The sequence below is a fragment of the Pelecanus crispus genome, chromosome 3 (assembly GCF_030463565.1).
Source record: "Pelecanus crispus isolate bPelCri1 chromosome 3, bPelCri1.pri, whole genome shotgun sequence".
In the NCBI taxonomy this organism is placed as follows: domain Eukaryota; kingdom Metazoa; phylum Chordata; class Aves; order Pelecaniformes; family Pelecanidae; genus Pelecanus; species Pelecanus crispus.
This window is the reverse complement of record NC_134645.1, coordinates 59982773-60004174: the sequence shown is the minus strand read 5'-3', so window position 1 is coordinate 60004174 and position 21402 is coordinate 59982773. Positions and strand designations below refer to the sequence as shown.

At 37.8% G+C, this 21402-nt stretch overlaps 1 protein-coding gene across 3 annotated transcripts in view; it reads right to left on the bottom strand.

The window, feature by feature from the left end:
* Window positions 1–1380: 1380 nt before the first annotated feature.
* The window catches only part of LOC104034806 (coiled-coil domain-containing protein 170), a 61974-nt gene continuing 41952 nt past the window's right edge, over window positions 1381–21402 (bottom strand). For all 3 annotated transcript variants that reach the window (XM_075707913.1, XM_075707914.1, XM_009487910.2), the window contains 6 exons: window positions 16793–17110; window positions 9687–9887; window positions 8156–8329; window positions 6708–6950; window positions 5419–5655; window positions 1381–1581 (listed from right to left, as the gene is read on the bottom strand). In XM_075707913.1, coding sequence (XP_075564028.1) covers window positions 1381–1581; window positions 5419–5655; window positions 6708–6950; window positions 8156–8329; window positions 9687–9887; window positions 16793–17110 — 1374 coding nt within the window. The remainder of the gene's footprint in view (window positions 1582–5418; window positions 5656–6707; window positions 6951–8155; window positions 8330–9686; window positions 9888–16792; window positions 17111–21402) is intronic.

Genomic DNA, 21402 nt, shown 5'->3' with positions numbered 1-21402 from the left:
ATGTCACATTACAAAACAAGAAAGGAAATTTATTTTAATCCGGGTAGCCACAGGAGCATAAGAATATATGATTTACCATATCTCCTCAAATGACAGATTTGGCAAAACCTTGGGAGTTTTTTGGTTTTTTTACTAACAAGTCACTGAGAAATGATTCTTCAGAGGCAAGTGAAATAAAAGCAACCTATAATGCTTTGACCCCCTAGCCATATACCAAAATTACCACACTTTCTTGAAAAAGTCTCATTTTTCTTAAAATAGTCTGCTCAGTTTTAGTGAGTGGGTTATCATTTGCCGAGATACTGTAAAAAGTCCACAATGGCCAGACATAAATACGTAAGTCTTCTTCACTGTTCCACACATCCATATAAAATATATAATTGGAAGAGACAACTAAAAAACATAGAATCACGTTTAAGTGTGCTATTAAAACAGATTTATTGTTCAAATTTCTTTTAAAAAAGTCATGAAGTTTAACAACACTCAGAAAGGGTGATAGACAAGCAGATTTTATGATTAAGAGGTGATTCTGTACACTTCATCACTGCTTTGCTGAAAATAAAGACTTTAGTAATTCAACTATTTTCTGTAGTGGATAAGCATTTTAAAATAACTTTTTATTAACTCAGAACTGCCACTTATTTGGCCTACTGATTAATTGCCCAAGGAATACAGCAGCTAGAAAAAAAACTTTCAAGGCACCATGACCAAGGGCAACATGCAATTTTAGCAAATATATCTACACCAGGCATATGACTGAACTCTGTGAAATAGCCTTTGCTGAAAAAGCGTAACTTCTTGTTTTGGCACAAGAGCAGACTAAGGAAGACAACAGAAGAAAAAAAATCCCTTGTTCTAACTTTCTGCTAGTCCCTCTGTCTAAATTCCAGCTAACTGTCTTGAAGCTAAAGTTCTTATGTGTAAAAATGCAGAGAGAGGTCCCGTTTTGCAAGAGAGGCAGCAGCGGGACAACCCCCTCTATATTTCATCCCTGTCACCCAGAAGTAAAGCACAATAAATGTCACTGAAGCTGACATTCATTAGCCAGTACTTCCCAAAACTGTGAACTGACCTCAGGTGGCCCATGCCTTCAATGCCTCTGCAACAAAACTGGAGGGCTATGCGTTGTTCACGTATTGCCTATCATTTTCATAACTGAAGTATTATGTTTCCCAGGGATTTTCTGTTTGTTGTCTCTAGGCTGCTGGCTTTACTCTATCCATTTGGCTCAGTCTCCTTACTAAACACTAAAAATCAGCCCAAGCTGGTATCTGTAGAGTAGTGAACAGAAATAAATATCTGTTTTCCATGCATGTCTAGCAGGTAGGGAAGCACAAAAGAAAATTTTACTTTGTTCTGTCTCCTTACGAAACGCACATTTCAGTGAAGAAGCTGTATGTTTCTTTCTGAGTGTTCCTCTGGTGCCCTTGCCACATCTTTGAGGCAGACACAGGGGAAGTAGTGGTGCTGATGAGAGTGAATCAACCCTTCAAGACGTGTAATGATTTCATAGTCAGGAAGGGCCAGGCTGGCAATGTTGAGGCCCAGCATCCGCGAGACCACCTCTCGGAAATCTGCCAGCTGCAAGAGCAAACAGAAAGAAATTACTAATAAATTAAGTATCAAGCAAAGGAGATGCCTGGGAAAAAAACATATACAAATATGCATACATACAAAACCAAGCATTTGTATTAGCAGTGCAAAATATAGGAGTATCTGTTGTTGCTCAATACAGAGAGCTGAAGAGGATGGAAACAGCCTCCTGGGGCGTACCTCAAACAACAAAAGAAGTAAAGAGCTGAGGTGCTAAGGATCTTGAACACAAAACACAGTCTCAAGTGTTCTTTAGTACCCTTCACAGACATATCTTCCCTGCTGACTCAACAGCGAGAACTGAGGGAAAGACAGGAAGAGGAGTTGTGCTTGACCTAGATGACTGCAAACTATACAAAGAACTGGAAACTCTGGTGGGCACATCCCACAGCATAGGCTAAGGTGCTGGTCCTGACCTCAAGCTCCTGACCACTGCCTGACACTGCTCCCCTCCACCTTGCACTTTCTTGTGGAAACCACAGCAGAAAGGAGGAAGTTAGAAGAAAGGTGGAGGTTTGGCACAACCTTCGGTCTGACTTAGACTTGGAATCAGGATGCAGCCAAAATTCAAGATGCAGCCTCAGAAATGCTCATTTTTCTTCTGTCCGTAGCTGCTGAAAATATATCATAGGAAGGGTATTTGGCAAAGTAATTAAAGAAACCAGCTTTCTCTCTGCAGTTCCAAATGGACAGACATCCACAAGTAATTGTCATCACCAGTGACCCTGCCAACAACTAGATAAAAACTTAAGATCAGATGAATGTGAATGCTGATTTACTCTTCTCAACTCGCAATATGAATCATTCTGAGTCAAACTTCAATGCCTCTTCAATGGACAATGCATTACACAGCCCAAATAACCAATGCCTTAATACCCCTTATCATCAACACACAATTAAAAGAGGAAAATGTTCCTATTTGAGGAAATATTCTTGTCTTGCTATCTATTTGAACATCAAGATCCCCATTCCCAAGCATGACAGGGACTCAAAATGTCACAGAAATATCAAAACCATCAAGAAGCTGGACTCGTGCTCTGGTGTGGCAGCACCATCACTTCACCAATCACGCTGACGGCTGATGGTAAGGAGGAGAGAAACACACTCCTGAAGCAGATAAAAGCACTGCTGAAATACGTATCCATCCCCAAGAATACTGTGCAGAACTCTAAAGCAGTTACAACATCTGTGAGGCAAGCTGCAAAAACCCTGAAAACAAGGTATCAGCTGCAAGATTTTGCCAAAGACAGTTTGTTTCATCCCATTACAAACCCTAAGGAGCTGCCATCAGTTCAGAAAAACCAATATGGAAACCAAGGCAGCATAGGGCAGAAGGATTTGAGAATTCAGTCCCAGCTACCTGTCTTACCAAGGCAGTGCTATGTCTTGGATGAAACATTGGAACAATGTAACACCAAAAACCCCCAAATTCCCACATATTCTCTCCAACACCAGGTTGGGAGATCACTGATGTGGGGCTTTGGCAGTGTGCTAGGCAAGCACAATTTAGCAGAAGCTAAAGATTTTTTTTAAACATCTGGATCACAGACAGAACAGGCAGGGAGCAGAGCTGGAATTTGTTTCCATACAGACTTTATGTTAAAAGATCAAGGCAGCCTTCTGCAAAGATCCAGTCTTTGGATGAATTAAACCCCCACAAGATGTCTATACAGCAAACCCAGCTGATCCCCTGGGAGCATTAGGGTCTGTGCTTTGCACCAGATTTCTTGCTCTCGTATCTTTGCTACTGCAAGCTGTTCAACTTAATCATGGCAACTGTGGGTAAAACAGATAGCACAACCATGTATCAAATCCAGTCAAATTAAATTTGCTGCACTGTCACAGATTATTGATTCAGCATAATTTTGCCAGAGGGAAGAGATACAAATTAAAACATATACACAATCATCTCAGTCTTTATTTCTGATGGGAAAAGCAGGTCATAGCTATACTGAATGGACAATAAAGATGTTAAGAATTCAATAACTTTCATCAGCAAATAACCTAAACTGCAAAGCACACAGAGCCCTTAAAGAAATCCTTTAAGCCATTCATTTATGTACATTTTAAGTTGAGGATTTTTTTCCACTTTAATGGAACAACACTAGACAAAACCCAACTTTTCTGAGTATTATACCATGGCACATAAAGCACAGTGCAGGCAAAGCTGTAGTTCAGTGGAAATGCAGAAAAAGGGTTGACTATAAAGAGAAATTCTCCACATAAACTGAAAAAGAAAACCATCACTCTTGGATGCAAAAATGCCCCACCAGGGGACATCAATCTTAATTTTAAAAACTTCAAACAAAAGCAACAGACAATACATGCTGGGCGATCTTTAGAACATTACTGCACGTCTCACATAGAGCAAGACACATGTTTACACCCTTAAGTGGATACAGTGCTGTAAGCACATCATGAACAACTTTTTTAAATCTTGCACTAAAACATATAAGACCTAGAAAAAAAAAATAGATGAGAAATGTATTTCAGCTTTAAAAACAATGCAACAGAGGTATTAAGAACACAACAGTTCTGCTGAAATACCACAAGCCAATAAACATACCACCTAACTTTCTTTTAAGGCTTTCTTCAATAGCAGTTGATATTTCTAAGAGAGTCACAATTTGAAGTAAAGGAGAAAAATAATAAAAGACAAACATCACTAAAGACTCAAAACCAAAGGTTTGCTACAGCCGTAAGCACTCATAATAAATTTTCTTTGCACCTTCCATCCAGTGAGTAAAATTATCTGAAGTAAAAGAGAGGAATTGAATGCAATTTAGAGCATTAACCCAAGATATTAGGAGCGGGGACCAGAAGTAAAAAACAGATGCTACATTTTGTTTTCACCCTGTACCTACTGGAAAGTAGAAGGGGTCTTATTCCAATAGAAAGAAGAAAAAAAAAAAAAAAAGGAAACTAAGACTGGAAAAAATCCTTATAACGAAACCATCAAAACCTCAACCAGAACGTTGACATTATTACTCTAAGCACTACTGCAAATAAGGACTTCAGTTAAATTGATGTAAAAATAAAATATATTCAGATTTTGACTGCATGTTTTTTTCAGGTGTACTCTGCTTTCCATGGATATCACTATGTGTAATGTTAAATAACATTGTAATACTGTGTGGCTGTTTTTAAAGAAGTATGCCATTGGCTTTCAACAATTATGCCATCTATAATGTTGCTACAAACCACAATATGCAGGGAAATTACATACATACTTCACAATTTTTTGAAATTAGAATGGAACAGATTTACTAATGTGTTTCCCACAAACTCCTTATACCCTCCCCAAAGTGAGCTACCACAAAAATTTTTCCTACCTAAATTTTAACAAAGTTATATGTCACAAATTGATCCAGAATAGTTACATTCAATATTAAGTCTGGTTTGATTTGGTTTTGGTTTTTTTTTTTTAATTTTCTGATCTTTTCCAACATTCTTTGAATTTATGGCCTATACATCATAACATGCAAGTTAAGTTTTATACCTAAGATATATGGAAAAAACATACCTCAAAAAGATACTAGGAATTAAAAGCATTTTTATACTTCTCCAAAAAGTGATATAATATTTTGCAGTGAACAAAGAAAACAATGCCTGTATTTATTATTCATTCTGTTGCATCTATAACTTGAAGAATAGCTTTGCCTCTCAGAATCACAACTACCACTCTGGCTCACAAGTGTGAGCTAAAATTTCCTTGTTTAATAATGTTCACAAAATTTTTCATCACAGCTGGATAGCTGGTACATCTATACCACATTCTTATATTCTAAGTGACAGCTAGCACTTGTCAAATACCTATACACCTACCTGTCTCTCTCTTCTTGCTAATTCTGCAAGGGTTGTTTTAAGCACTTTCATCTCACTGGTAACAGCTTCTAACATATTTTTGTTTTTTTCTTTATCTTCAGTAGCTTTACGCTCCTTTAAAAGAAGTTCTGATTTGACAGAGTTAAGTTGTTTCTCAGCCTTTTCTTTCATTCTTTCCAATTTGCCTTGAGACTTATTGAGTTCTTCTATTGTTCTGTTCTGCTCCAAAGTTTTGATCTGCAATAACATACAGTAATGTTAAATTTGTCACATTTTTTCATCTAACGAACAAATAATCAGGAGTAATCATGAGTAAGCACTTTAATGTGGTTTCTTATGGGTTCTTGATGAAATGTTCAATGAGCAAGCAATGAAAGTGTTCAAAAAAAGAGTAGATGTGGCACTTCGGGACATGGTTTAGTCTAGTCTACCCTTGGTTGGTTTAGTGTGGATTTGATAGTGTAGGTTAATGGTTGGACTGGATGATCTTAAAGGTCTTTTCCAACCTAAATGATTCTATGATTCTATGAAATCACATGTATCTGTGAACTGACAAGTTATTAAAGGAGACTAGCCAATTTCAACTCAATTAACAAAAAGATTTTTGTTTCAAAGACAGTTAATTCTCTACAGGTTTTGTGAAAAGAGGTAACTGGACAGAAAAAAACCCACAATGAGAGTTCACTCTCTGCTAGCACCTGGAAAAATAGTATGAAAAAGAGTTGCCAAATGGTAAAAATCCTTCAGCTGGAACATGCAACTACTTATCTATTTCACTCTATCAGCCACAAGACAAAAACTCACAAAATATCAATCTTCCTTCCAGCAGTGGCAAGCTATCAATGACTGCAAACTACCTGTTTTCACCTGCATTAAAGCAGGTAATTTATTACTGCTGCAATGTAATAAAACACAGGAACAATGAAAATTTAGCATCTTGCCTGGTTTATGTGGAAAAAAACCCCTTTTTCCCCCCCATACCTATCAGAATAGATCTTCTGTGAGCAACATATGGGGAAATATAAGATTACAGCCATATCGACAGGAAAGAAAGGGATGCACGTATCATATTTTTCTTACACCAGCCTAAAAATTTACATTGTGCTTTACAGATGCTAGTTAGTACATCAAGACAACTTGCAAAATACCCAAAACAATGTAATATGTGCTTTCCCCACCTAGATGGATTTCAGCAGTTCTCCATGAACACATTTATTGTAAATGAACTCCAGCTATATCCAACTGAAATAGAAAAGTGGACAAAGCACAAATGTAATCTTTTAACTCACCTTAAGTTCATTGGTTTCAGACAGCTTGGCTTTGAGATCAATATTCGTGTCCCTTGCCAGATCAAGCTGCTTCTGTAACCTCTCTATCATCTTATGTAACTTTCTGACAGCAAGATTGGCCTCATCCCTCTCCACAGCTAAGGCGGTCCTTACTTGCTTCTCTTCTTCCAGCTGGGTTATTTTCTGCCGCAGAAGGTTCATGTGCAGCTCTTTGCTTTCAAGTTTTTCTTTCTGAGTCTTCAACTAGTTTTCCAAACACAAGGATATTTGAAAAAACGTATGTGAAAGACAATGGTACTACACAGATTCTTTTGCAGAATTAATCCCTACTTTGCATATTTAACCTGAACTCCTATTCCTCTGTTGAAAACTCTGTAAAGCAGTATAAGCATACATACACTAACTTGATACCTCTTATATTACCAATTCATTGTGCTTCTCCATCCCTGAATTTGTGCACTACCTTTTAGAATAAATTTACATATAGACTGCACCCTATTTGAACATAAACACTTGTGCATCATTCATAACATCTGAGATTGTCTGAAATATAAAACAGTAGTCAAATGCAAGAGGTAAGAGAGACTCATTAAGGAGACTGTGGTTTCAGTGGTGGTAGTTTAAGGTATTTCCATCTTTAATCAGTCATTTAAGGCTAGTGTGCAAGAAGGAGAATCAACATACAGAAATAAGAAAACTTTCATCCACTGCTCCAATACAAGGTCCAGCAGCTTAGTTTTGCAATTTTGGTGCCTAGGGAGCTACTGGTTTTCAGTTTACCTGAGCTGAGCTGCCAGGCTTTACTCTGGAACATCTGAGGAGTATTAACATACACACTATACCTGCTAGAGAGGCAGTTGCTCCCAGAAAAAAATTCAGTGTTGTTTTAAACCTTAAACAGACCTAATTCTAAGATCTAAACCATTCTGATAAGCCTAAAACCAGAAGATTTCACTCTGTCATAACAGGATGACAGAGGGGTGTCTAACCAAATTTGAAGAGATTTGCTCCTAAAGGAGCACAGTTCTTGTTGGAAATGTTGAAATTCTTGATGAAGTACAACCGACGTCCTACTAGTTTCTAGAGAAGTTTGTGTAAGATGCCTCCCTTCCCAGCAGATCCTTTTAGATTTACATATCAACAGTAGTTGTTTACAGAAGTATATTATAAATGTATATTAAAAAGCAGACATATACACATATAAACATGCATAACTTTATACATTTATTTAAGCAGTTGTGAAAAGCAGTTATCATGTATTTAACCAACTGGTGGTTTTAGTTGTTTTAATATGGAGTCTGTTTGCACAGTTTGCAAATGTTTACCATCTTCTTTTTATGTAACAGACATCTTTGAAATTCCTTGTACATACATGAAGCTCCAATCTGCTGCCTCTAGCGAGCTACTATAGAAGTATACAAACAGCAACGTATGTCTTTTTTGCCTACCTTCCTTCGTAGGCTATATGCCATAGTCTTGTTTTCAATCACTGCGTCACCTTCCAGTTTCACTAACTGCTCCACCCGGGCTAGAATCGCATCCACATTCATATCAAATCCAACCTCTGCTGCTAGGCTATCCAGCTTCATCTTCTCATTAAGTTGCTCCAGAAATTTCAGATACTAAGATAAGATGTGGAAAAGTGGGCAAAAGATTAATAAAACTTCATTAAAAGTCCTGAAATACAATTTAAAAGCAATACCACCTGCACCAGCAACAGACTATACATAGCCAAGTCGCTATCTACAAGAAATAATGTACTGAAAGGGTATGTTTATAGTTCACGCTCCTCACACAACTGCAAATTCTCCATTTGTCCTTTTTTAGTCAACATTTATTTTGTTCATAAATCCCTGGACCTACTCTATTTATCTTCTTAGCAAGACCAGATTGTTTTTTGCTCCTGTGCAGTAAGAAGAGCACTAGGTATGTGTGTCTGCTTCTGACTCTAGTTCCTGTGTGTGGCTCTGCTGCTTTACACAACCATGCATTGGCAGGAGAAAGTTAGAAAGGACAGCTACATCCCAATGAATTGCAAGTGCTGTGATTGCCCACTGCTGTGAGCTCTAAAACAGATAAAAATGGTACCAGGGATGCCATGGGTGAGATCCGATGTAGTCTGAGGAGACACAGGAATGTTAACATGGTCAGTCTTTTGCCCTTCTTTTGAACAGCAAGTTTTAGAGATAACAGTTATTGGTTTACAAATTGCTTTAAAGTTTATTTTAATTGCATCTCCATCTGGTTTACTGATGTAAACACATACAGATATAAAATATTATTTAATCTGATTTTTCCTTCTTTTGTCCTGCCCTGCTAGCTCTTTAAAAATTTCATTAGTTCCCTGGTCTCAGCCTCTCTTGCAAAATCCAAAGCTCTCCTTCTCACTAAGAACTATGTTTGCCCTTGTTTTCTCTTAGTTCTGTTGCAGGTCATAATCTTTGCAAAGAAAGAACAAAGGAAAAAAAAAAAACCCACAGCAAACCAGTTCCACAACTGTTGCTTGAGCCCAAGATGATAAAACATAGCAAGAATCTCTTTTTGTTTTGTGATGCTTCTGGTTCAAAATGTTAAAACCAGCAGCAGCAGAAAGCACTGAAGTTGTTATTAACAGAAAAAAATCACAACAAAAATCTGAGAGACTGCAGACCAGATGATATATTAGAGAAAGACAGGGAGAACAGAGAAAGCTTTGAGATCACAGAACCTTGAAGGACTACTGCTGTATTTACAGAGACTTCTTTTAATCTGGGTTTTTTTTCACATTAAATGGACTTTGAACTCAAAACCTTAGCTACTTTTTCCAACTAAAATTGTTGGTCAAATAAAAGATACTACTACTCCCCACATGATGCCAGACTGCTAATTCACATTACTCGGAGTACTGTGAGTAATACTCCAGCTGATCAATGCAATATGATTAGCTGTATCTCAATCTTTAGTGACTTTTATGCAAAAGAAAATAACGCATGCAACTACTTTTTGTTTCTCAAGCTTCAAACCATCTTGCATCAGATCTACAGACAGTAATTCCTCTTCCAAGTGTTTCAGTTGATCCTGGAAAGTCTCAGAACATTTTTCAGCTTTCCTGCTCCTCTCCAGAGCTTCTTGGTACAATCTGGTCTGATTTTCCAAAGCTTCAGTCAATTTAGCTATTTGGGTTTCAAGCTGAGATACCACCTAGGGACCAAGCAAACCAACAAAACATATGGGGTTAGGTGGGTGTGAAAATGTTAGAAAGATATGCAAGATGCATTCTCAAATTATTAAAAACAGGGTAAGATATCTAACTTTAAAATACATACATTTAAAAAGACAAAAAGAGAAAAACCTGCTGTAACCACCAGGAGAAAATGGCAGAGACATGCGAGACACCCAAAAGTGAACAGCAGAAACCGTATTTAAGATGAGTCAGCCAACTAAAAGGGGCTAATATCTATAAAAAATGAATACTAATTTAGACACAAACTTTCCAAAGATGTTAGCAAACCACCAATACCTGGCAGTCAACTAACATTCTTTAAAATGAGCCAATAAAATCACTAGTCTATCAAGGAGCTGAGTGGAAAAAACAGATAAGAGTGATTTAGAAAATACATGCAGCATGTAGGTGAGAATGTAGATAGGGATAGCTAAGTCTCAGAGGAGTGCTTCCCAATTGTTAACTGTTAAAGAGTATTTAACTAAAAGATTTTGCTAAAAAAAAAAAAAAAATTCTATAATCTAGCCAAAGCCCAAGGCTAAAAGGATAAAATCTCATAACAAGAAACTAGACTAACAATTCTGAAAATGCTTCTAGCTCTACACTGTTAATGTTGCAACACTTACATATAATGTAATGGATTTTAAGTTGTAAACTACTTATAAATTAAATGCTTGAAAGCATCTGATTACACTACTACCAAATACAGAAAGACAGTTCTATCCAAAACTTGTTTGCTTCCCTCTTTCCCTCTCTCCTCTTCCTACTGTCATATAATTATTCAGTTACGTAACTAATTATGTTGCATTTGTAAGTCAGTGTTCAGACACTCATCTCAAAGCAGTCTCTTCATTTTAAGCATCTGTTTGCCTCCTGTTAATAAAATGAACAATAAGCACACAAAACTCCCATTAATTTTAATGGCACGGAAAGGTTTCCAACTTAGACTGCAATTAAATACAAACAATAGTTTGCACCCAACCCACCTAAAAAAACACTGAGAAATTACTGCTGCTCATACAGTGGTAGAAAACACTAAACAATAATAAAACTGCAAGAACACACACACACATTTTATGCTTTTCTGCATCACATATCACTCAGCAGGAGAAAAAAAATCTTTCAGTAACTTGTGCCCACAGAGACACGCTGCTGCTGGAGAACCCAGAGACCTTTCCTCAGGCTGCAGAGTGACTCTGGGCACAGCCCAGCCGCATGGGGCTTTTACAGGCTTCAAAGGTCCATAAATATGAGAAGGTGAGGGATCCTAGCACAGAAGGTGAGACCACAAAACCACCAAGCTGTCAGTTTATCTTCCAAAGCATCCTGGAGTAACCTTCATCCATGGCTTAGGGACAATCAATAACTTGGGGATTTCCTAAAACAGACTTGCACCTTTATTACCCACCCATGCCTTCATCCAGTGACTTACAAAGGCTGCATTTTTGGTCCTGCAGTTCTGACCTCCACAATTTCCTGTGCCAACGACTTGTGCAGCGTGGTCAGCCAGCCTGCAAAAAAACACTTCCTTCTTTTTGTTTTAATGTGGCTACCAGATAATTTCAAATTAAGACCTTTTACTTCTTGTGTTACAAGAAGCTGCAAATACTCATTTCCAGGGGCAGCTGCTACCTTGAGGACAGCAGGGTTCATCCCTGCTGCAACTAAATAACCCTCAGCAAAATCTTCCCAAACTCTATTTTTCTCTTGTGCTAAGCTTTTTTTTTTTTCTTGTGAGAGAGCATGTGCAAGCACCAGGCCCAGCCCCACAGCACACCAGAACAGAAAGTTGGCTACAGCTATGCAGTCAGTAGGGCATTTCCCTTAACAGCCCAAAAGTCGCAGAGACAGGCATGTGGTCGACTTAGGTTGAGTGCAAAAAAGCAGCATGTAGGATGAAGTTACAAGGTCCTTCACATCCTAGTGGCATTTTTTTTCCCCTCTTTTCCAGCATATCAACTAAATATTCTCATCATCTTAGTATTATCTTGACAATCAATAAGCTATACTGTTCTGGTTTGTTAAGATGTTATCTTAAACTTCCACTGTTTTATATGTACCCCTATACACACACACACACGTGTGCACGTAGTACAAATTTTTTTTTTTTTAAGATCTCTACCAGCTGAAAAGCATTAGAATTGCCACATCTCTTATCATGGTACTTAAAACTTGTATTTTCTTTTATTGCATTGCACTCACCATCCCAAGCTGACAAGTTCTTATCTGTTAAGTCTTTTCTTGCATGGAAGCCTCTAGACACTGTCATGGCCCTTCACAGTATTTTTTGCAGGCCCTTTTTTTGAATGAAATAACCATAACTGTGTGTGGTACTCAGAATGCAGCAGCCATGGATTTATACAGGGGCGTAATTATGGTTTTAATTTTCTTCTCAACTTTTTTCCTAATAATTTCTCACATTCTAGTTGGTTGCAGTTTTCTTGGTGAGCCCTAAGTCAGTACATATATTGCTCTGCTTTTATCAATGTTTAATTTAATTTCCCAAATTATTTTCCACTCAATTATTTTGTTTGGAAGGGTTAAGTGGATAAATCCCTAAAACTAAATATGCATTTATGACATTGCCATAAAAATCATTAAGAAACAAGAACAACAGGAGATTTTAATGGGAGCAGTAGCAGAGCCTAATCAATTTTGGCATTTAAGAGTCTGTATTTCAATATGTAATGACAAAACCTGATAAAATTAAGACAATCTACAATCAGACCAGCTGTTCCTATCTCAGGTCAGATGGGTAGGTAGTCAAGAGAAACAGTTTTGGCCATAGGAATTTAATTTGCTGCAACAGATCTGCAACAAAACTTGTCGAACAGAAAGGACCTGAACGCAGAGATCTCATACCAGGGCTGAGCTCTTCATGAACTGAAAACATTTGCTTGCCTTGGACTCCAGGTGCCCGTGAACCCCTCCAGTATGTTAGAAATAGTAAATGACAAAAACACCCAAGAGCTGTCCAAACATATTCAGATGACACACATCTTACTATAACTGCTGAAAAGATCATTAGGACACTGATTCAAAGTAGTTTCTTAATCCTGCAATAGAATACCTATCACTGGACATTGTCTACATATATGCTGATTTTTTTCAAACGAAATTATAATTTTTGCTAATGTTAATGCTAAGGGCTAGTATACAGACTATGACTAACTCAGATGCCCTTCAGATACCAAAATCACCATGATTAGGAGACGTAATCTTCAAGAGCATTTCAGATTTTGCAGAAAATCTGACTATAGCAGTTGCAGTGAATAATTTTCCCACAGGCCTTTTAAAATTTAACTTTTCACAGCTCTGTTTGACAGGTGTGTGTGCAGATGTAAGCCAGACATAGCTGACTGGGCTTGGATGTAAAGATACATATTTTGTTGGTTCATCTAATGTATACAATCCTATACACAAAACTCCCAGAGGAGCTGCCATGATGATTTAAAAATGAAAAAACAAAACCTGTTTGGGGAAGACATCAAAACACTCAAATAGGGAGGGTCCTCTTTCCCCCAGATTCTTGTACTGTCTTTTCCTGATCCCACTAATCTAGTTTGCAAAGGTAAGTTGCTTGCAGCAATGTCCTGGCAGAAATGAAACAGTCTTTACTCAGGGAAAAACCTAATTGTAATCCTTCTCCCATTATACATTAGAGCATTCATTAGCACATTTTCAGCTTCCAGCAGCAAGGCACTGGGATGCTGGATTCATACGTACCTGTCCTGGCATTGCTGCTGGACTGCAGCCACAAAGGGGCTGTTGTGAAACAAGCTAGCTTGGGCACCCACAACAGTATAGGCTAATAGGAGTGATGGTTTTAAACTAAAGGAGGGTAGATTTAGACTGGATATAATAAGAAATTTTTTACAGTGAGGGCGGTGAGGCACTGGAACGGGTTGCCCAGAGAGGTGGTGGAGGCCCCATCCCTAGAAACATTGAAGGTCAGGTTGGACGGGGCTCTGGGCAACCTGATCTGGTTAAAGCTGTCCCTGCTCACTGCAGGGGGGTTGGGCTGGATGACCTCTAAAGGTCCCTTCCAACCCAAAGCATTCTATGATTCTATATTGCCCTGCCAAAACGTTTAATGACTCACTTCTGTGGTCTTTTATTTCAGTTCACTGAACAGTCTATAAGAAATCCTATCTGAACACAATTAACCTTTTTCTTGATTGACTGATAGTAAAGCATACATATGCTAACATTGATGTTATACCCAAATCCTGGAAAGAAATGAATCCGGAGATGCAATAAGAATCTGATCAACATATATATACCAACACATATATTCCTTACAAATGGAACCTTAGAAAATGTTTTTTTAAATTCTGATTTGCAGAAAGAAAAGCAGTTCACTGTAAAACAACTTTTTGATGACAAAGTCTATGTGCTATTAGAAACAGATTCATAGGTGCATAATATTGGTGTTTTAGCTTAGTTATTTCAAAGCTCCTAATCTTAACGTAGAAATTCTTCCAAAAATAGATGCCAGCACTGCTTTAGTAACATCGTTCACTTTGGGGCAATGCAAATAAATTTTTCCAAATGAGTCATAGCAGTAAAATATTAAAGCTTCATCACTTAACTACTTAGCAAATACAATGATCCACAAAACTTCGTCATTCAACTACAATGACAAAATTCACCAAGCAATATTAAATGTAAAGCTAGTATTCATGGTTCAGGAAACTGAGCCACAAATTTTTACTTAGAAAGGACTAGTATTTTGGGGGAGTACTGCTGGAAGTGTAGCAGGCAACTGTTGTATTTGCTAGCAGAGGTAGAATGCTACACTAGACATACCTGACATAGCTCCTCTACTATATAAAAATAAACCAACAAAAGCTGGCAACTGTAAGACCAGCATGTTGGTTCCAAAGCACAGATTTAGGCAGCAGCAGATTGGAGCTGATACCTGCTCTATCTTAGTAACAAAGGCTTCCTTTTAGTACATACATTTAATTTTGATAGCATAATACTGAAAAACAAATGTCTCCATCCTCAGACCCCCCCAAAAAAGGGAGTTACTTTCCATTGCAAAAGTCAACAAGTCTTTCTGGTGGCGTGGGGAGAGAGAGAGACATTACATCATAGCACCCAAATAAATGAATTTATACACTGTTACTGTTACAAAAAACTACCTGTTTCGCTGAACATCAGTTCCTTTACCTCTAAAATAATCACAGCTGTTTAGAAAAAAAAATAATTGATTATTGTATATTTTACAGTAACAGAACATGACTTCTCCAAGCAATGCTGTTACTTGGAGAACCAGTTACATTCCTCTCAAGCAGCTGGAAAAGTTCATATCTGCAATAAAATAAAGACCGATTTTGAATCCTCCCCAATACTACCAGTCTGCAGGACGATCAAGTGGGCAACCCAGCATGTAAAGCTAATATTAAGGAATAAAATCAGGAACAATAAGAACTGAAATAAGCAGCACACACTATGCATATACTGTAGTATATCCACAAAGAGGCTAACAGCTGCTTAATGTAGCATGCAAATGGACTTGGCCACAACTGAATCTTAAAAAAGCAGCAGGTCACCCGAAAGCATTCCCAGGTGCAAACCCTTTTAACTCAATAGCTACCAGTCAACTTAGATTTCCCTTTCTCAGCAGTTCTCAAAACAATCAACATCGCAACAGAGTGTACTATATGCCAAAACACCAAATAGTACAAACACACATGCACATAAAATTCTCATTAGATTTCAATTTGAAAGCATTTTGCTTATGGAAACAACACTCTATGACGTACAGCAAAACTGTGAAGAGCTTCTATATTTAAAAGTTGCTGCCACACTCCCACTTCAGTGGATCACTTTCAAATTTTAATAATTTTCACAAAACTTGTTTTCATTGAAATTTGGCATACTGACTCTCAAACTAAGGTATAGGGGAGCTGTTTTGTATTTTTTAACAAAATATTTAGTCAAAATGCACAGGGATATTTTCAAGCGCTACTTCCCATCTTGGACAGAATACAAAAACATTTGCTAACATAAAAAACTATTGCATCGGCAGGAGATGCTAGAATCTTAAAATCTGGCAAGGACACAGAAGTTGTTTTTCAGCGGCTCAGTGAAAACAGCTTTTGATTTAGTGTGTGACTTTTAATTAAATAACAGTCCTCACTGACAAAATTAATATATGCCCATGTAAGCAAGTGAGAAACCTCAGCGCAGTGTTGGGAGACTGACATTGGTCAGACTGTATTCTGGCTCGTCTTCCTCCTGAGCTGTCCCTTCTCTACCAGTACATACAAAAACACCTTTGCAAACACCACCAGCCAAATCCCCTCAAGTCAGAGCATTAGAATACTCAGCTGCCTTCCTATTGCCTTTCTCCTGGATGGTGAGCAGTTATGGTTTCAACAATGTTTAACTGTAAGTGTAAAAATACATTTTTCTTTTTAGGTGCAGGTTTTGATGGCTGGGGGGAAAGAAGTTGCCTGGGGCAACTCATCAATTATGTTTGCTTTGAGAAACAGGTCAGTCCTTGAAGCCACTATTGCAGCAGCAAATCCATGCTTGTTCACATGTTCCACTAAATCATAGGGACCATGCAGCCACTTTTGATGTCTGCTAAGTGGCACTGAAACCAAATTTCAATATCTTAACTGAAAGACCATTCCATGTCTTTCATTTGTCACAGCATCTATTATTAATTTCACTTCTGACCTCTTCCTACTTAATAAAACATAGATGCTTTTCACCTATTATCTCAAATCAACAGACAACAAAATTAAAGGTTTCTGTCATTTCAAAACCTAAGCAGAAGGAAACAACACTCTAACAGATGAATAAAATGAAAAAGGATCCAAAGAGAATAAATACACACATTGGGCGAGTGAAGTAGTTGCTGACTTACTATTTCTTTACTCTCCTCTTTGCAATTTATTTCTTGGATCCTCTCCAAAATAGCCTTCTCGGAAGGTTTAACTATTGCAGATCCACCACTGAGTAGGGTAGCGATTTGCTCTTTAAAAGCCACTAAAGAACTCTGAGCAGTCCTGGCCTCTTCTCTGCTGCTCTTCAAGCTTCCATCCAGCTCACTGGAAGATTTCTTCAGATTGTGCAGTTCCTGCTTTGAGGCGTCCAAAGCTTTCTGGTTAGCAGTCAGTTTATCTTGGAGGTTTCTGATCTCCATCTCCAAACTCTGCCTCCCTATTATAGTACTGTCAAGATCCTAAAATACATGAAAGATTAAACCAGGCTTTTAAAATTTGTTATAACCCCTCCCTTCCACATACAAAGCAGGGAATAACTCAGAAGCAGGTACTGCAGATAGAGAAATTAGGACCATATTGCTCATATGGGCTCAACATCAGGGCTTCATAGGAGAATTCCCCCTGAAATTGATGAAAGTCCAAAGACTGCTGTAATCACACTATAGACTAACCTCTTGCAGTGGCCTGCAAGAAGTAATACATTAATAAAATTTGCAGGTAAACAAAAAACAATTTTTATTGTAAAACTATTGCTTATTTTTTCATTCAGATAATATGACTTGGAAAACAAATGGTGAACAAGATGTAACACAAATAAAGCCAAAGTCCTACACCTCAGAGGGGAAAGAATGGAATGGAATGGAATGGAATGGAATGGAATGGAATGGAATGGAATATTTCCGTTGGAAGGGACCTACAACAATCATTTAGTCCAACTGCCTGACCAATTCAGGGCTGACCAAAAGAATACACAGAAACTCTTTGATTATAGTGCGAAAAGCAGAATTAGAGGTGATCTCTGAGATCAGCTTATATGAATGTGACAAAAATTTCTGAGATTATCTATACACAGAAATGGGGATTGAGGAGCCAAACAAAAAAAAAAATGATGATAAGACAGCACAAAAGAAGGTGCAAATGCTCAAATACCAATTTCACCTCAACTTATATGGTGAAACATTCAGAAAAATCTTCAAAAATGGAATTATTCTGAGCTATGCCATCTTCTGAAGAAAGTAAAATCCCTATCGCCATAAGGTCAAATTTGCCTGAGGAATAGAAGAGAGTCAATGCAGAGCTATGTGTCCTTCCACAGATCCTACAACTGCCCCCATCTGCAGCTCAGCTGGGCTGTCGGTGTGGAGAAGCATGACTGGAGAAAGACTAATGGGATGGCCGTTCTATCTAGTACCCTTGTAACTTCCCCTCCACCCCCCACAAAAAAGTCAGTCCCTTGCATTTCAGAAGTAATATACTCAAAGACAATGTCATCTTCAGTAGGGAGACAGGGTACTGTAAGATAAGGCTACCTGGTGAATAGCCCATAGGATTTACTGCTCAGGGACATCCTCAGATCTTTGGCATTTTGTCATGGTTCTCATTCAGCCCCTGACACCTATGAACCTTTCCTTCTAAGCACAGAGCTTTTAAAAGTTACTTTCCCTTTACCTTCTGATGAATTAAGACTTGGTTTGGAAAGAAGAAAAAATAGCCAGTACATATATGTCTATATTGGTTGTATATAAAATATTGACCCAAAAGGGCAGAGCAGACAGACAGAACTGTATATTCTGACCCATGACGCAAAAGCAAATGATAGAAAAATGAAAGAAAAATAACCCATCTAAACATAAAGAAAAAATCATCTCTCTCAGTCAGTCAGCTTGTGAACTTCTCTCCTTTCCCTACAATGCCAATATTAAGAGTGTTTACACATTCATAAACAAGAAAAAAATTTGCAGTGAAACCAACCAGAAGCGTAGCAAAGACTAAGTCTTCATTCCTCAGGGTATTATGTGATTGATAGGAACAAATGGGAGAGGGTATTACTTCACACAAGACACAAAATTATGCCAGAGGATGGCATATTTATAGAGAACAAATTGCTCTGGAAGTTTCAGTTGTTTAGTAGAGGCTCAGTAAGTGGATTGATATGAACTACGATTGTGTACATTGGAATTAAAGAATTATTCCTGGAGCAGCTGTGAATATGGTGACCACTCAGGGGTCTCTCAGGGTCTACGTGTGCTTGCTGTGTAGCATAGTAAGTCATTACTATTAATAGAATACATGCCAATCAAATAGTAAATCTGGGAGTATTTATGTAGGTCAGCAGTGAGGATGGACAAAAAGGGAGTTTGGGAGGCACCCTTGGAAATAAAACATAAACATACGATACTAAAAATACTAAAATTTTTAAATAGCTTCAAAAGGCAAACATGTGAACACATAAATAAAAACAAACCAAAACAAACCCTGTCATTTAGGAAATTATTTGTTACTACCCCTTTCTAAAGTAATTGTAGAACTCTCTCAGAAACAATTGCTGGCATGATTCCTTGCCATTTTCTCTTTTTTATTCTAAACACATCCTATTAATAGAAAATTCCCACCTGCACTCAGAATTACATTATGGTAATTACAGCAAAGAATGGAGAGTGGTTTATTTCAATTACAGTTTTCAGCAGTGTGTATTTTTCCTTTCAGAAAGGCAGTGCAAAAGTAGTTTGCCAGCACCAGGGAGCTGGCCTAATTACAATCTTGTTCCAAATTGTGAACATCTGCAAACACACACAGTTGAATCAAAAGATCAAGGTATAAAATAAGGAACTGCAAGCCTGTTGATGCCTAAACATTAAAAAAAAAAAAAAAAAAAAAACCAAACCAAAAACCAAAAAACCACCCAAGCAATTTACAGAATTAAAAGCTGTAAAGCTCAAAACATTAAAATTGTGAACAATCCTCCTTGAAACCTCCCTTGAATGGAGAGCATTTACACTGGCTAGCTTCAGCAAGGTCAGCCTGAACGTTGAACAGTATCCAGAAATTTAGGGTCTGTGGCATATAAAGGTGGTATCCCAACTAGAAACAAACCCCTAAGTGCCTAAGTGATGAGTGCAAGAGGATAAAACAATTTCCACCCCAGAAGACCAAAAGGATGGAACTGCAACAGCTTGTTTTCTCTTTGGCTCCTCAACATTTTATGGCTAATGTCCCACAGCTCTGAATCATATGAAGGTTTCAGTATGCAACTTGTAGGGTCAAAAAAGCTACTCAACACTGACACAAAACAAATTTTGAAAACAGGAATAATTATAGAAATTGATGTTCAAAGAAGACAGAATTGGACATTAGGTGGATTTATCCGGCGTAGACCATGTCAATGACTGGTTGTTAGACACAAGGGATGTGGCAGATCTACTATGGCCATGCTCACCTGCGGACATAGAAAGCAGCACCAAAGGTTCTTCAGCTATCCGAGACCAGAGCAAAAGGGCTCATACAGCACAGTGCTGTACTTAAAGTTCCCACTCAGGCTGGGATGCAGTCTACCCGCACTCACCTGCTGGCACCCTACCTGCGCTAGACTAGAGAAGATGTTAGAGCACCCAGACCACTGCACAAGACACTGGCAAGGCCTCCCTCATGAGAAATCATATGTTCAATATTAGGGTCAGCTGCGTTCACAGAAAATGCGCTCAAGCTGTAGCAGGTGGGAGAATTACTTGTGTCTTTTAAGCAGAGAAAGAGAGGGACTCTTTTATAAGGAATGGCTAAAAGAGCTGTATTTAACACTGCAAAACAAAACGAGGGAGACGATCACATTAAAGAGGCAGATGAAAGAGAGGAAACAAGAAGGGATAAGATCTTTTAAGTAATAATACATATCCTCACTCTGTTGATGTCAATATCTACAATGTATTTTTTAAAGCTGTGATAACTCTTCCTTAATATACTGTATTTTTTCCTATTTCTCAAAATTTCAACTAGCATGTCCTATACACATATAAGGTCTGTTGGTTTGTCATTTCATCCAATAATAATTTTTTTAAAGTGGATACTTGTCAAATTAGGTACTATTTCTGAGGCAGTTTTAAGTGTCAGATTACATACTGTAATTAATAATTAACCTATTTCAACTTTGAATTTCTTTAGAATGTCTGAGTGAACACTACCTACTCCAAAGTGATTCAGGTGTTCAACCTCAGTTTTCCAGAGCTTTGTATTACCTCCTCTAGTTCTCCCTTCCTAAAGAAAAAAAAAACCAAAAAAACCCCCAACCAAACAAAAAAACCCCAACCAAACAAAAAAAAACCCAACCAAACAAAAAAAAACCCAACCAAACAAAAATACCCACCAACTGAAGCAGATTCAGAGAAAACACAACAGGTTCACATCCCAAAAGCATTGTAGCATTTTATTGTGGTTGTAAGTAAGCACAAATTTAATTGCTCATTTACCTAACCATACACTGCAAAAATGAAAATCTTACTTTCATCTAATCCAATAGATTAAAACAGGCTGTGAAAATGTTTTTTCTCTAATTATTTTGCATGTATGACATTACAGAAGTATGCCACGCCCTACTAAAAAAGCCACTATTGTGTCTTTGTGGATGAGGTTATGATAATACTGATTTTTATCTCCAGTGCCAGTTTCACCTTAACTTCTGAAGAAAAAAAGAGCAAAGAAGGTACAAAACTCTCTTCTTGTACTGAAATTTTTGACCCTGGAATGGCTTTGCTCAATT